This window comes from Mustela nigripes, chromosome 7 (assembly GCF_022355385.1).
Source record: "Mustela nigripes isolate SB6536 chromosome 7, MUSNIG.SB6536, whole genome shotgun sequence".
Lineage (NCBI taxonomy): Eukaryota > Metazoa > Chordata > Mammalia > Carnivora > Mustelidae > Mustela > Mustela nigripes.
The window spans coordinates 656,650-671,175 of record NC_081563.1 but is presented as its reverse complement, the minus strand read 5'-3'; the positions used below and the strand labels follow the sequence as shown (position 1 = coordinate 671,175).

General features: G+C 55.9%; 1 protein-coding gene across 12 annotated transcripts in view; it reads left to right on the top strand.

Annotated features, from left to right (window-relative positions):
- Positions 1 to 14,526, top strand: part of MYT1L (myelin transcription factor 1 like) — a 390,720-nt gene that overhangs the window by 324,102 nt on the left and 52,092 nt on the right. For 11 of the 12 annotated variants that reach the window (XM_059405073.1, XM_059405070.1, XM_059405071.1 and 8 more), the window contains 4 exons: positions 4,851 to 5,101; positions 6,328 to 6,564; positions 8,690 to 8,811; positions 9,660 to 9,728. In XM_059405073.1, the coding sequence (XP_059261056.1) occupies positions 4,851 to 5,101; positions 6,328 to 6,564; positions 8,690 to 8,811; positions 9,660 to 9,728 (679 nt within the window). The remainder of the gene's footprint in view (positions 1 to 4,850; positions 5,102 to 6,327; positions 6,565 to 8,689; positions 8,812 to 9,659; positions 9,729 to 14,526) is intronic. The other variant, XM_059405077.1, reaches the window with a different exon arrangement.

The following is a 14,526-nucleotide window of genomic DNA, read 5'->3' as shown; positions in this document are numbered from 1 at the left end:
GTGTGACGACTGCGGTTCACTCTCCCCCACCCAGAAAGGACCTCTGGTGAGAAACCTTGGCTGAGTCAAACTCCTCACCTGGCCCACAAGGAAACAAGAATAGGGAACAAAAACTTCAATATTGGGTCTTATAGAAACAAAAGAAAAAAAGGAAGGAAGGGCCCTTTTACTGTAATTTACTGAAAAGAACAGCAGTGACTCCATTTCTCTCACACTAGATGCATCTAACGGACTTTTTTTTAAAAAAAGATTTTATTTATTTATTTGACAGACAGAGACCACAAGCAGGCAGAGAGGCAGGCAGAGAGAGAGGAGGAAGCAGGCTCCCCTCCGAGCAGAGAGCCCGATGCAGGGCTCGATCCCAGGACCCTGAGATCATGACCTGAGCCGAAGGCAGCGGCTTAACCCACTGAGCCACCCAGGCGCCCCCATCTAACGGACTTTTAAAACATCAAAGGAAATGCCCATGAGGATGAGAGTGGCTGGGTCCGTTTTCTCGATAGGGTGTGAGCGGAGAGCTGTCCCTGAAGCCAGGCAGCACAGAGTGACGGCAGCAAGTGGCCGCCTGCGGCAGTGACCTCCCCCAGACTTGCCGCGGGTGCAGAGAACGGAGTCATTGCTCCTGAAGAGAAACTGAAATGAGCCTGTTGCTGGGGAAGCATAACCCTTGGGAGCAAGGGGTGGGCCGCGGAGATGTCCAACAGGGGAGAAAAGTAGGACTTTCATCCTGTCTTCAGTTATCACACCTTAGGTCCCACCGCCTGTGTTCCAAACACTCAACACACGTTAAGTGAAGTGCCTGCGTTCTTCCAGACACTGGCTAGTTGCTATCTGTCTTTCTGTCTGTCTGTCCGTCCACGCATGCATCAGTCATCTGTTACGTGTCATCTGTCTGGCTCTTCGTTCCCTCTGGATAACAAGTGTCAAGGAGGAGCAGGGACCGGCCGGAAGGCCGTGGGACGCACGCTCGCGTAGACAGTGAAGCCAGACGTCCGCTCGGGAGGGATCAGCAGGAGGTTCATCGAAACGGCAAATCTCGCACTTGAGCATGAGCTTGAGTAGAAATTATGCAGAAGTAGAAGATCCATGGGTTGGTAGGAAGGACTTGTGGCCTGACGTGCCTCAGCGTGGGGACAGGCACCTGTGCGGCAGGTGAGGAAAGGGCCCTGCGTCCCCGCCGTGCTGAGGAGCTTGGGGAGCTCTCCGCCGGGCGTGGGAGCCCGTGTGCGGGCGAGGGTGGGAAGGGGCAGAGGTTCCCAGACGTGTCTCGGCCCGGCCCTCACCGTGAGCAGCGGGTCGGGGTCTCCCCAGCCCGTCTGTTACAACGAGCTGAGAGTGGTGCTGATGTGTCTACACTGTTGGGTAGAAAAGAAGAATCTGTGCCATGTAAAGATTACATCAAGGTCCAATTTCAGTGTTCACAGGTGAAGTCATACGGGCCCGGCCGCTCTCCTGCATCGTCGGTGACCGGGCCCACCGCGCAAGGCAGAACCGAGTGGTTGTGGCAGAAAAGCCCCGACTGTTGTCCAGTTCTGACAGAAACAGCTGCCAAACCCAGTCAAGACCTCTCTGCTCGGGTCTCTGGGCAATTTATCACCACCCCAAGCTCTGCCCAAACCTAGAACCCCAGGCGCTCCCCTTGTGAGCCTCCCTGTCACTCCCAACTTCTGGATTCTCCAAGCTGAGCCTGTGATCGGCTCTGGACTTCCTCTGTGCTCCTCGAACTCAGCGCCGCCCGACGTGCTCAACCTCCCACTGTCCGCCCCAGGCCCTGTCCAGGCCTCCTGCCGGCAATGGCTCCCAGAACTCCCCAGGAGCCATCCGGAGGCCCCAGGACCGGGCCTCTGGCCTCCTCACCCTTCCCTGCCCCGGCGCTCCCTGGAACCCCTGCCCTCCTGCCCACATCTGCCAGCGGGCTGCCCCACAGCCTGGCTGCTCCAGAGCCTCTCGGAGCTGAGTCCTCCTGGGAACGTCCCTCCCGGTGGTGCCCGTGCAGAGCCGGACGCCTGTTCCTGGCCCCCGTGCAGCTCTGGGTCTCCTCCTTGGCGGGCTCACGGGTAGACACCTTGTCTTCCTGCCAGGCCGTAAGCTCCTGTCCTCGGTCTCAAATCGCCGTGCCGGTGCCGGCCGAGCAAATGCTGCCTGTTTGCATGAGTGAGTGGGAAACGAAGAGTCTGTACGGGGAGCCAGTGCTTTAAGTCACAGGAGCAGGCGGTGCGCAGAGCCCTGAGCTACATTCTCACAGGAAAGCTCCTTTTCCAAGTAGCACTCACCACGCACAGAGCCGTGTGGGCACCGTGAGGGTCGGGGCATGAGGGCGCACAGCCCTCCGGGTGCACCCAGGTCCCCCATGGCACGAACCCTCAGGAGGCGCACCTCCAGACTGTGCTCTCTGTCTGATTTTCACAGAGCTCTGGGCTTCACCTCTTCCATTGTGTCAACACAGAAGAAGGTGGACATTCCAGGTGGGAGATGCACACATTTAGGGAGACTCACAAGTAGGGCAGGGTGAGAAGAGGCTCTAGGTGAATGTGGTTGTTCTTTTTTTTTTTTTTTTTTTACTTTGCCATATTCAGCCAGTAGGAATCCCCTAGAGTCTTTCTTCCTCCGAGAGAGAGAGAGAGAGAGAGAGTCCTGAACGGGGAGTTTCTCAATGCGGTGCGAGGCCTGGCGGGCTGCCACGGAAGCCGCACACGGGGAGGCGTGGCCTCCATCCCACCCAGGGACAGGCCAGCACCCAGGAGGACAGGGACCGGTGCTGCCTGCTGACCGATTGGAAAGGGGAGAGTGTTCTGTCGTGGCCACCGGTCCCTGCTGCTGGCTTTGTGAGCGATTTCCAAACGAGCGGTAATTGTGAGGACCTGCACTCTTAGTTTCATTTTGAACAAAACAAAGATGTGCTTGCATTCCTTGACAGGGCCCAGGTGTGTGGCTGCCTGTCCCGCCTGCGTCTCCTGGATCAGGCTCGTCTGTAGTCGCCCCCAGGTCACTCACCTGCTAGCACCCTGCCCGGTCCTACCAGACTCCAGCATCTGGCGAAGGAGACACCCTTTACCAGGAGTCCGGGGCCATTTGCTGTACACACATGTCCTGCTGACGCTCCCCTAGAAACTGAAATGTGCTTATTTCAACATGAAATGGCCATTTTCCTTATTTATATGCATTCCATTACTTTTCTGAGCCAGCGGCCGGCCCTCATCAGGGAAAAGAATCCTCAAAAGTACTTTCGCGTTTCTCCCACAATTTCTGTGGTGTAAAGCCACAGACTTGAGCCCCAGGGAGACTACCCCAAGCCGCAGACTCCGTGTGGTTCCCCGTGCCTGCTGTGCAGGTCCCGGGAGCCGACCCTCGAGGGAGGGTCTCTATCGGGCCCCCTACATTGCTGCCTCAGCCCCGTGGGACGTCTCTGTGCTCGGACCCCACACCGTGGCCTCCGATGCTTCAGTATGTGCACCCGCAGAACGATGAGGAAGGGAAGGCCATGTCCCAGACAGGTGTGCTGATTTGTCCTCACAGAGAGGGACCCGGCCGGCACAGACTCCTCCGGCTCGGGGGTCTGAGTCTGTGCAGCCAACCCTCTGGTCCACGTGAGGGGACCTCCTTCAAATGGCCACCTGCCTGGCAGCGGCTCAGTGACGTTCAGTGTGGGTCGGGGTGGCGCCCGGTGCCAGCACCACTGGGCAGCCGAGTGGTGGCAAAAGTAAGGGCGTCTCGGGTCCAAAGCGGAAAGTTATCCGTGACGAAAGCTCATCACAGTGTTCACTCACTCTGAATGTGGCGCTTTGGGCAGATTCTTGGTGTGGCTCATGGTGACCAACCGCGGTGGCTGTGTGGGGTCCGCTGTTTGGTTCTGTGGTGTTGGCCCCTTCCTTTGGGAGGAAAGCACGTACACCCCCTCCCAGCGGGGTACTCAGGTCCCAGACCGCTAGGGACAGTGTCAGACACGCAGGGAGAGCTGGCTAAGCTCGCTTCGGAAAGGACATCCAAAGAGGCATGCGGGGTCGTGCAAGAGGGGCTTGCTGGCGGAGTCGAAGACACTGTGAGGGAAACGTCTGTGGGGGGCTTCACCCTGGCTGCTCCGTCCATGGGCAGAACTCCAGGGGAGACCCGTCCGCCCTACAGGGGACACCCTGTGACTGTGCTGCCTTTAGCAATGGCCACGGACCCTTAACAAATCAGCCACCAGGGTTTCCCCAGCGGTGGGCCAGAGGAGACTTCCAATCCACCATGAAAGCAACATTTGCTCCAAGTACCCGTATGCTCCTGGTGACTGGGCCTTTGCCCCCTGTGTCCTGTGAGCCAGGCTCCCTGCAGGGGACAGCACGTGGGACAGCGTGTGGCTTGCGCTGCCCTGCGTACCTTGGGCCCAGCCGTGCCCACGGATGTGCCCTGTGCCACTTCCTCCACGTGGCTCTCGAAGCGACCCCCAGGGTGGGGCTCTTCTCGGGGAAAGGGGTGCTTCCCTCCTACGTGCCCAGCAGGCCGTGGAGGCCCCTCTGGGCTGAAGGGGCAGCCAGTCTCTGGAGGGAGGGGGTCTGTGGGCCCTGGCCACCCGCTGAGCGGACGGGCAGTGAGGACCGGGACACCCGTCCTTCGGCCTTGAGCCGGCTGCCCCTTCCGTGCAGCAGGTGGCCGAGTCCCCATCAGGTGCGGCCGTAAGCAGACGGGCAGCGGCCCCACCGCGCACCCAGCTCTGCCCGGGAAAGGCCAGACGGGCTCTTCCCCTCCATCGCCGCGGGTGTCCCCGGGGCCGTTGGGAGGGGCGTGGTGGGGGTGGCGGGGCGCGTGCCCCGCTGTGCTGTCGGCCGGCAGCGGGGACCCAAGTCATCGCCGTGCCCGTGTCTCCCCAGCAAAGCGCTACTGCAAGAACGCCAGCCCCAGCAGCAGCACCACCAGCAGCTACGCGCCCAGCAGCAGCAGCAACATGAGCTGCGGGGGCGGCAGCAGCGCCAGCAGCACGTGCAGCAAGAGCAGCTTCGACTTCGCCCACGACATGGAGGCCGCGCACATGGCGGCCACGGCCATCCTCAACCTGTCCACGCGCTGCCGCGAGATGCCGCAGAACCTGTCCACCAAGCCGCAGGACCTGTGCACCGCGCGGGTACGCCCAGTGCCGGGGGTGGGGGCGTCCCAGAGCCCGCGACCCTGCCCCGCTGCCCTGGGCAGACACCCCACCTGCTGGCCCGGGCTGGGGCGCGGCCCTGAGCGGAATCCAAGGCAGGCGAGCGCAGGGGGAAAGGAAGCAGCCCCTTCCCATCTTTTTTTCTTTTTCATTTTTTTTTCTTTTTTTCTTTTTGCTCTATTAAAGCTAAGACTGAGAGAGTTTAGTCAAACATGATGCAGGTCAAACCTGTAAGCAGGGGCGCTCCCTGGCACGAGGGGCTCCGGCACAGTGACGCTGGGCGGTCTCGGGGCAGCAGCCTGGTGGGCCCCCCCCCCCAGCCGCTGCCTTCCACTCCGACATCCAGAGGGGAGGCGCCCGACGCGGGAGGGGGCAGCTTTCACGCGGGCGCTGAAATCAAATGTCCGCTCTAGAGCGCGTAACCCCCTGGGGACACACGTGGTGGCGTGTCGGCAGGATTCCCCGCTCCGTCCTGCGCGCATCCTTCCTTGCTCCCGTGCTCCAGAGAGGCGAGCTCTGCACACTTCTTTTTCTGTTGGAAAGCATCATTTAAAAAAAAAAAAAAAGAAAAGAAACTCACCCAGTACGTCTATTTTTTTAAGTCAGGTGGCTAAACCGCAGGCTTGCTGGAACAGAGCAGGTCAAGGACTCCTTGAACTGATTGCACATCCCCCTCCCTTAAGCCCGTCAGCACAGGAGTTCGTGCTGGAAAGTGAATTCTCGCTGCTTCTCCCTTGCCCCTCAGTGCCTCTCCCTCATCTCGAAGTGTTCGCACCCGTGAAGCGGAGAAAGCATTGCTAAGCATAAACGCGTATCTAGCTCTGATCTCTGAAATGTCATTTGAGCTGGAATAGAATGGAGATTAGGTCCCTGTTTGATTTTCTTCGGCCTATTCCTAAGAGCGGGGACGCGCCACAGGGCGCGGAATGCAAGGAAGGACGATGCGTCCACTGTACGCGTGTGACACAGAGAGAGGCAGGTGTCAGACAGACGACGGGTCATCAGCCGGTGAAGAGGGGCGTTCCCCTGCCATCCAGTGTTGTGGCCAAGCGCAGGCCAGCAGATGTGACCCAAGGGACCACTTCGGCTCCCTTCAGGAGTCCATGCACAGGAGACCGCAGGAGGAACCCAAGCTTGAATTCTGCACTGGCTGAAGGCAGGGCTGCAGCTGGGCCTGTGTGATCAGTATGTCTCTCTGTCCGCAGAACCCTGACATGGAGGTGGACGAGAATGGGACTCTGGACCTCAGCATGAACAAGCCGCGGCCACGGGAGAGCTGCTGCCCGGTCCTGACACCCCTGGAGCCCATGTCCCCCCAACAGCAGGCGGTGATGGGCAGCCGGTGCTTCCAGCTGGGAGAGGACGAGTGCTGGGAGCTGCCTGTGGACTACACCAAGATGAAGCCGCGCAGGACGGACGGCGGCGACACTGCCGAGGTCCCCGTATGTCCCCCTCCCTGCCTGCTGGCTTGGGGTGTGGGGTTGGGCGTCCATGGGCTCCCGGGGTATGACCTCCGCCAACAAGGGCTGACCACACACTTCGCTGCCCAGGGCGAGATTTTTCACAAGTGCTGATTTGGTGAAACAAATCACAAACTCTCTTCAATGATGAATTTTATTCTCTCTCATGTGCATTTTGGTACCAATTTTTTCTTCTAAGAAAATATGTCAACAGCAAGCCAGTCCATTTTTCTGGTGACGTGTTACTATAAAGCACGGTTCTCCTTGCAGATAGGGAAGTGTACATCTTAAATGCTTAAGTGATTAGCTACGAGTTATTAGTTAGCGAGCCCTTGGAAACTAAGGGTAGTTTCTGTTCTCAAAGAAACCCAAAATATTCAGAGGGTATACTCCAGCCCTGAAAAAAATCGTTTTATTACTATCACCTAAATCTTTGTTGAGCGCACTATTACCAAACACCTGTGTCAAGAACATATTTTTAAAATACAGATCTCCCCTGCAATCCGAACATAGAGCTTGCCTATGGAAGCGTCCCTAAGTCGAATGGCATGATTAATTGATTTATGTAGAAAATATTTTGAGTGTTCCCAGACCCCAAAAATTACCTCTCAGGTTTTGATTTTCTGAACCTTAGGACACACATTGCTAACAGGTGCACAGATAACCTGAGATCAAGCCCAGATGCTCCCAGACCCTGCTCCAAGCCCTGGAGCTCGATGCCAAGAGGCTGAGCCTGGTTCCCGGGGACAGCGTGCAACAGAGCCGTTCAGGAGGCTCAGCCTGCACCTGCCGCTCCCACAGCTCGCCACAAAACCAGCACTGAATGCTACGTGCACTTCTTGCCTTTTTTGTAAAAGCAAAAATATTATTTGGGTTTCTTTCTTAGCAAAAGCAGGTACTAAAGTGGGTCTTTCAGAAGAGCAAAGTGGTGTGTCATAAGCTTTGGAAAAGTGGGGGACGCCTGTAGCTACAATGGTCACACTCAAGTTACTAAAGTAGTTAAAATATCCTCTGGGCTAAGAAAAGAAATGAAGAAACAGTTGTTCTTTGTTGTACTAGCTTTTTCTCCAGTGTTCAGTTCTGAAAATTATGACATCTTCTTTATTCATGGAAAAAATAAAAATCCTTTTTAAATACAATAAGGAGACCACCATGAAAGCAATCGCTTCTTAGAAAAACAAGGAAGTGCAGAAAAAGGGAGCATTAGCTATTCATAGGATTGGCGAGAAAGGCACCTGGCTATAAGGCCGGCCGGTCCTAAAGCCCGATGTCTTCATCCTTCGCGCTGATCCAGGTGTCCAGGCACCGCGGAAGAACAGAATCGGAGTGGCGAGGAGAATCCCAGTCCTTTCTCTCCTGCAGTGCTAAGTCATTGCTCCCAAATAAGGCGTGGCGTTTGAGTCTCTGAATTTATCTTAATTAAAATTAAACCCTCATAAATCGACAGAAGTGTTTGCATCATACAGACCGTCCCAGAAGTGGAACCGCTCTCCTGCGCTCATGGGACGCGTCTGCGGGGCGTCGCCATCTATGGGGATTCTTAGTTACTGCAGGGCCACTCGCTGTGGGCAGGGGAACGGGGCTTTAGAGTAGCGAGAACCAGGACAGGCAGCTCAGAGGGTCTTCCCTTGCCTTGGGCTCTAAGCTCACTCAGAATCCTCCCCGATGGTTGTAAAAGCCTCATCCTAAAATGCCTGTAGGGTTCGTGGTGGAGCTTTGCTGGTCCGTGTTGGATGAGAGGGGGCGAACCCCAGCAGGTGCCCCCGGACCCTGAAGGAAAGAGACTGGCTGGGAAATGGTGTCTCTGGTTTCCAGACCAGTGGCCTGCCCCCTTCTAAGTGCCCCGGCAGAAGCCCCGAGTAAGGACCTGCCCACCGACAGGAATGCATTTAGAATGTGGGGGCAACTTGGTGAGAGACTGAGGAGCCGAGTCCAGGCCGGCCCTCTCAGAAGCCCCCTGGGCCCGGGACAAGGGTGTGGCCGGTTTGAAAGGCTCGGGGTGCGGGAAGAGGGGAGCGCGCCGGAGGCGGCCGGCCCCGGGGCCGCGTCCATGCTCTGCGCGCCGCGGGGCCCCCTGCACGGCCCTGAAGCCGTGTTTTGCCTGCAGCCGGAAGACTTGGACCCGTTCCAGGAGGCTCTGGAGGAGAGAAGGTACCCGGGAGAGGTGACCATCCCCAGCCCCAAGCCCAAGTACCCCCAGTGCAAGGACAGCAAGAAGGACTTGATCACGTAAGCACAGCGCGGGCTGCCCGGCCGCGCCTCCGACTGCCCCTCCCTTCGGCTTATTTTTAAAAACCGATGTGTCCATGCCTTGCCGTTGGAGCATGCGACGTCCGCAGCACACGAGTGTCTCCGGCTGCCGGTGCGGCGGGGCGGGGGGCCGCGGGGCGCGCTGGCTCGCGGGGCGCTCTGTGTGGCGGCGCCGCCCCTGCCGTCTGTGCTCGTGCGTTTGGCAGCTTCCCCGGGCGCCTGAGTCCCGGTGCAGACATTGCAGCTAAACTGGAAACAATGAAACTTTCATAAAGTTTTTTTTTTTTTTTAAACATACTTACTATTCTGGCTGTTTTGTTTTTGTTTGGTGGCAGATGTCCAACACCAAGGTGTGATGGGAGTGGTCATGTGACTGGTAATTACGCCTCACATAGAAGGTGTGACTTCAGTTTTCTCATGGTGGATTCTGTCTTTTCGATTTATTGTTTTCAGCTTACCTCAACAATGCTGTCGAAGTACCAACGTCGAATTTCGTGTCAACCCTCCAAGTGCTCTATGTTGACCTATAAATCCCGTGTGCACATTGTGCAGTGCTTTTCATAGGCAAGTAAGCCGCCACGATTCGGACAGTTCTCCAACATGGAAACCAAAGAGCGCAAATATTTTCATGCTATTTTCCAAAAGGTGTTTATTAACAGACACATCTTCAAAGAAGAGAATTAATTATACAAAAAAAAAATTCAATATACAGCACTTGCCCCATCGCTTTCTGCATTAAACTTTTTAGTTTCAACTGTATGTCGTGTTTGTCCGGGAGCGTGAGCCGGGGGGCGGCACTCACCTCACTCTTCTGGCCTGTCTTACAGTCTGTCGGGCTGTCCCCTCGCCGACAGAAGTATCCGGAGCATGCTGGCCACCAGCTCTCAAGAACTCAAGTAAGATTTCATGACAACCGTTCTCCTAAAGACCTGTCACCTAGTAGTAGCACATGGAGGTGTCCCATGTGAACACAGGTGTCTTTAAACAGACTCACTGTGCACGCAGCACCTCGACACCACATGCGGCCGGTCCTCGGGACGTCGGTCACCTCTCTGCACACTCTCTCTGCCTCTTCCCTCTCCTTGGTCTTTAGCGTTCTCGTGCCGTAGCCTTTCTGTCCTGAATGGTCTAAAGCCTCAGCAGTTTCTGTCCTGAGACACGTGCGCACGGAAGGGAGGTTGGACGGAGGTACTCGAACATTCAGGAAGTGATTCCAACCTAAACAGTGAAGGATTGACTTTTTTAGAAGTTGTAGTTCATATGATTATTTAACATATGGGCATTTAGAAAGCACTAATGACAGAAACTCTCCACAACAATAGCTAGTTCCCTCCGCCTGCTGCGGTCCTCATCGTGGTTCCTCTAGGGCAGCATCGGGTCACGTCCACTGGCTCGCTGACGGGGACGGTCGGGTGCGCCAGTTCTCAGACGGCCGCCCGCCAGCTCTGCTCTCCCGTCCCCTGTGCCTTTAGTGTTTCCTGTATTTTAAGCGTAAATCTGACCCCTTACACTTGTATCCCCAGACTGAGGTCTGTCTTCCCGGTGTGTCCAGAACCAGAGTCCGCTCCTACGTGGGTTTTGGGAGGCGTCTGTACAAAGTCTCAGAAAGCGGGTGAAAGCCTTCGCTGCTCTAGTCAGAGGAGATAGTGGGTGTGTGTCAGGGAAGAAGGGCTAGACCTGAAAGTAGTTTCACAGCAGAATGAGGACCAAGAACCCCAGAAAACTCTTCTTTAATTACCCGATGTGTCGTAAACAGTGTCACATCCAACTGCCTGGCTTCCATTTTGTTTGGAAACTGCTTTATTTCCAAAGCAGAGAAAGATGCTCCTTGGAGTCCCTATTGGATTCCTTTCCCGAGGATTTCACTCCACATCTCGTCCCACCGCGATCGACCAGGCTGTCTCAGAGTACAGGGCTCCATTTCACACCGTGTCGTTTCTTACAGGGTCCCTGTCCAAGGCCCTAGTGCCATAGATCACCTGCTCATGCTCAGTGGCCTCCTGAACTAGCCCCTGCATCACGAAACTCTTGGCGTCTTCTTCATGGCATGCACACGTCCGGAGGGCATCCTCTAGATTAATGGTTTTAAAGCCTGTAGTGTCAGCCCCGCAGTGCCTGATGGGGAAATAGCTCTTAGGACCTCACAACGGACAGACTTAGCAACAACAAGTCAACCCACTTTGTTAAGACATCTTTTCTCATGGCTTAAAACCATACTCCCCTCATGATCAAAACATGGTTAACTGCACTTGGAACGTGGCCAGCACATCAGACCATGGCAACTCCCCTTTGAATCTCTTGATGACGAATCCTTTGCAAAACTCTGGCCTTTGTCCAGCTCCATAGGCCAGCTATAAGCAAGAAAGAGCCTTTGCACCACGGGCATGTAGGACTGCTCCCTGCTGGCTAGCGTCTCAACACCCCCGGAAGCCAGAGTAGCCTTCTGAGGGCCCGGTTGTTGCTGGTTTTCATCCCTTGGCTCCGAGCAGAGCTGCCACTTCTCCGGTTCCAGTGCTTTCTCCTTCTCTCCTTTCATCCTGGAAGATGGCGTGGGGTCCGCCCATCCACATCTTTGGAGGGCAGGGCATGGCCTTCCTGTCCTGCCGGCCGGGGCTGGAGGGGCCGCGCTCTCATCCTGCCTCTTCTCGGGTGGGAGACCGCATCTTCAGAGAGGGATGGCCTTTTCCGAGTCGTGGTCGGTCTAAACATCCTACTCATTTGTAAACTTGTCTTTGCAACAAGTGAATCCCAATTTGGTTGATCCTTCCCAAGAAATCTAAACTTGACCAGTTTTCCGAAGCTTCAAAACTGTGGGTACCAATTAAATGTCTGCTGTCAAAAGTTTAATACTAAAATGACTGATTTTTACTTGCTAAGTCTTTCTAAATGGAGGAGACCATAGATTACAACACGTGATTTCTTTTAACCGTTTACTTAACAAGACCCTTCTATTCATGTCCTTTAATCTGAGTCGCGGAGGCCTTGTAAGTAGTTTTTCCTGCGTCGGGGCATAGGGTGATGCCATCCAGATCGAGAGGAATCGCACATGTGCTTGTCAGTAGCATGTCCTCGGAGTTGGGGGAGAGCCCGCCGCGGCGGCCGCTTCCTGACAGTAAGAGCATGCTGTTCAATTTCTAATTGAACAGATCAGATTTCTAATTCTTCATAAAGACATATTAGGCAGGGTCCCCATAACCTCCCAAAAGTTCTGTGTTACGGAATTTTCTGGAAATGTTCTTCTTGTCACACTTGACACTGAATTTCAATAGTTGGCTGTTCACAGGACATTCTTGGTCATGGAGAGAGGAGAAACTCTTGGTGTTGGCTCTTCAGACCTCTTAAACTTCTTGAGATAACACTTCGCTCTGATCTTATCCAGGCCAACACATCTGGGATGTTCTTAAAAAGAAGTGGGTAATTTCATGTCTAACTATGTACAATATGTAAACTGAAAATGTATTAAAATTCAATGTGTACATGAATACCGTCCAAACTCTTTCCCTGGTCCCTGGTCCATCCAGCCAGGGCCGGTGGCTCGGGAGGGAAGGGGGGCGGAACGGGAGAGCTGCGCACCTGGGGGAGCCCTGCAGCTTCGGTGCCGGCTGTCACATGCAGTCCCGCAAACCTTCCTCCTCCGCGCCCCGATTCCCAGACATGACACTCACCGAGACCCCAGTCCAAAAAGCTGGGGGGGGCAGTGAATAGAATTGTTCAAATCACAGTGATTTTTCAGTAAGAATTCTGCCTAACAAGAGCTCTGACTCTGAAGGGAAGTTTCTTCTCCAAAAATTCCGTTTGCTAAGATGACCTGAAGGGAGCAACGGAAAGGAGCCGCCGGTCACCTCCGTCATTGTCGCCCTCTCTTCCGAGAGCCCGTGTCCTCCCGCCAGGAGCCCTCCGGTGTCCAGATGCGCCGTCGCTGTAGACACGGCCATGCCGGAGGTGCCGTAGCCATCTGAGGCTCCAATTTAAACCAAATCAAAACCAATTTCAATCAGAGGCAATTAGCTCTAAAACAGGCCCTCAAATTGGCTTCCGTTCACACTTCGGTCGGCCAGATTTAGACGCCTCTTTATTATTTGGCTCTTTCTCTTTCCCAGCGGCAGCTCCTGCGCTGGTGAGGTCCGCGCGAGAAGGAGCTGCCACCATCAAGTCTTGGCTTTTGAACTTGTGCGTCCTCAACACGGGGTGCTGGGGGCCCTACGGTTTGGCTCTCTGTCCTTTGGAGAGTTTTCCGGTGCATTCTGTAAGCCTCCATGCATCACCTAGGCGCCTTCACCTGGGACAGGGAGGAACGTTAGCTACAGCTACTGCAAAACTTTTTTTTTTTTTTCAACATGGTTACATTTATTTAAATCAAAGAATTAAAATGCAGACCTCGGGCCACACTATTACTTTGCTTCAAAAGCTCCTTGTTTCTAGAACTGGCTGGGGCTTAGCCGGCTTGGTGGCGGGGGCATCCCTGCCCGGGGTCCCGCCGCCGCTGTGGTTCACTGTGCGGGAAGCACGCCCGCGTGCACCAGCTCTCGCGGAGATCCTGTCTCCGGAATCGCTCACCTGCCCGGGTCACATAGTAAATCCACAGCCGTGGTGAGTTCTCGCCGCCCCCCCCTCGGGCCTGGCTCCTTCAGCAGAGGGCACGCTGCCTCGTCCCCTGCGGGCGGCAGCCATGGGGGGAGGCCTGCTCCTCAGGGACGGGAAGGACTGCAGGGCCACAGCCTCCACGCACCGGGCAGGCCGGTCATACGCCGTCTTCCCCTCGCAGGACCCCTCGCCTCGGTTCTCCGATTCCTGTCCTGCCACAGGCCTGTGCCGAGAAGCTGGGTGTGCGAGCTGGACTGCGTGTGGCTGGGAAATGGGCGTGGGAGTCGCTCCGCGGGTGACCGGCTGTGGACAGGGGCCGCTGCACACTCCGTCTCCTCTGAGAGGAACACGGGAAGCGTTAGGCCCGTTCTCCAGGCGTGGACCCTGCGGGATGGGAGGCCGGGCGGCTCAGGCAGACCACGGGCCGTCGGGGGCCGAGCGCCTTCCCACCACATCACAGGACCTCCTCCGATCGGTGAAGTCGCAGGGGAGCCTCAGTGGCAGGCAGTACAGGGCCCGATGCTGCCAGCAGCCAGACCCACAGCAGCTTGCCCGTCCTCCCCAGACACAGTGTGGGCTCATGGCCCACCGGGGCTGTGCAGGGCCCCGTCCCCCCACAGCCCCCAGAGAACCTACCTCCGCCACAGAAAGGTTACGAGGTCTGCACCCCAGTGTGTTTGTAAAATAGCCTAAGAAGTGTTTTGTCACACAAAGATTTTTTATTTTATCGTAATAAGTAGGACTGATGTGAAATATATGAACTACAGGCAGGCAGAGTACAGTAGAACTTCTGAGATGAGAGTGTTTGAGGGCGACTCCAGCCAACACGCAAGCATACAACATACACGGACGACATGCACACGGGTGGACACGGGTGAACACACACACCAATGGACATGCACGTGGGTGAGCACACCGGTGGACACACAGGCAGGAACACACAAGCAGGCCAAGAGGGCTGCGCCCCTCAGTCCCGCCTCACGGAGACTCTTCAAGGACGGGGAAGGGTCACTGGAAAAGCCACTCTTCCTGTGTCTGCAGCCCTGACGCCACCACCACGAACACGGTGGGGGGGCCTCGCTGACCCGCGTCCTCAGCTGGTGGCAGCTC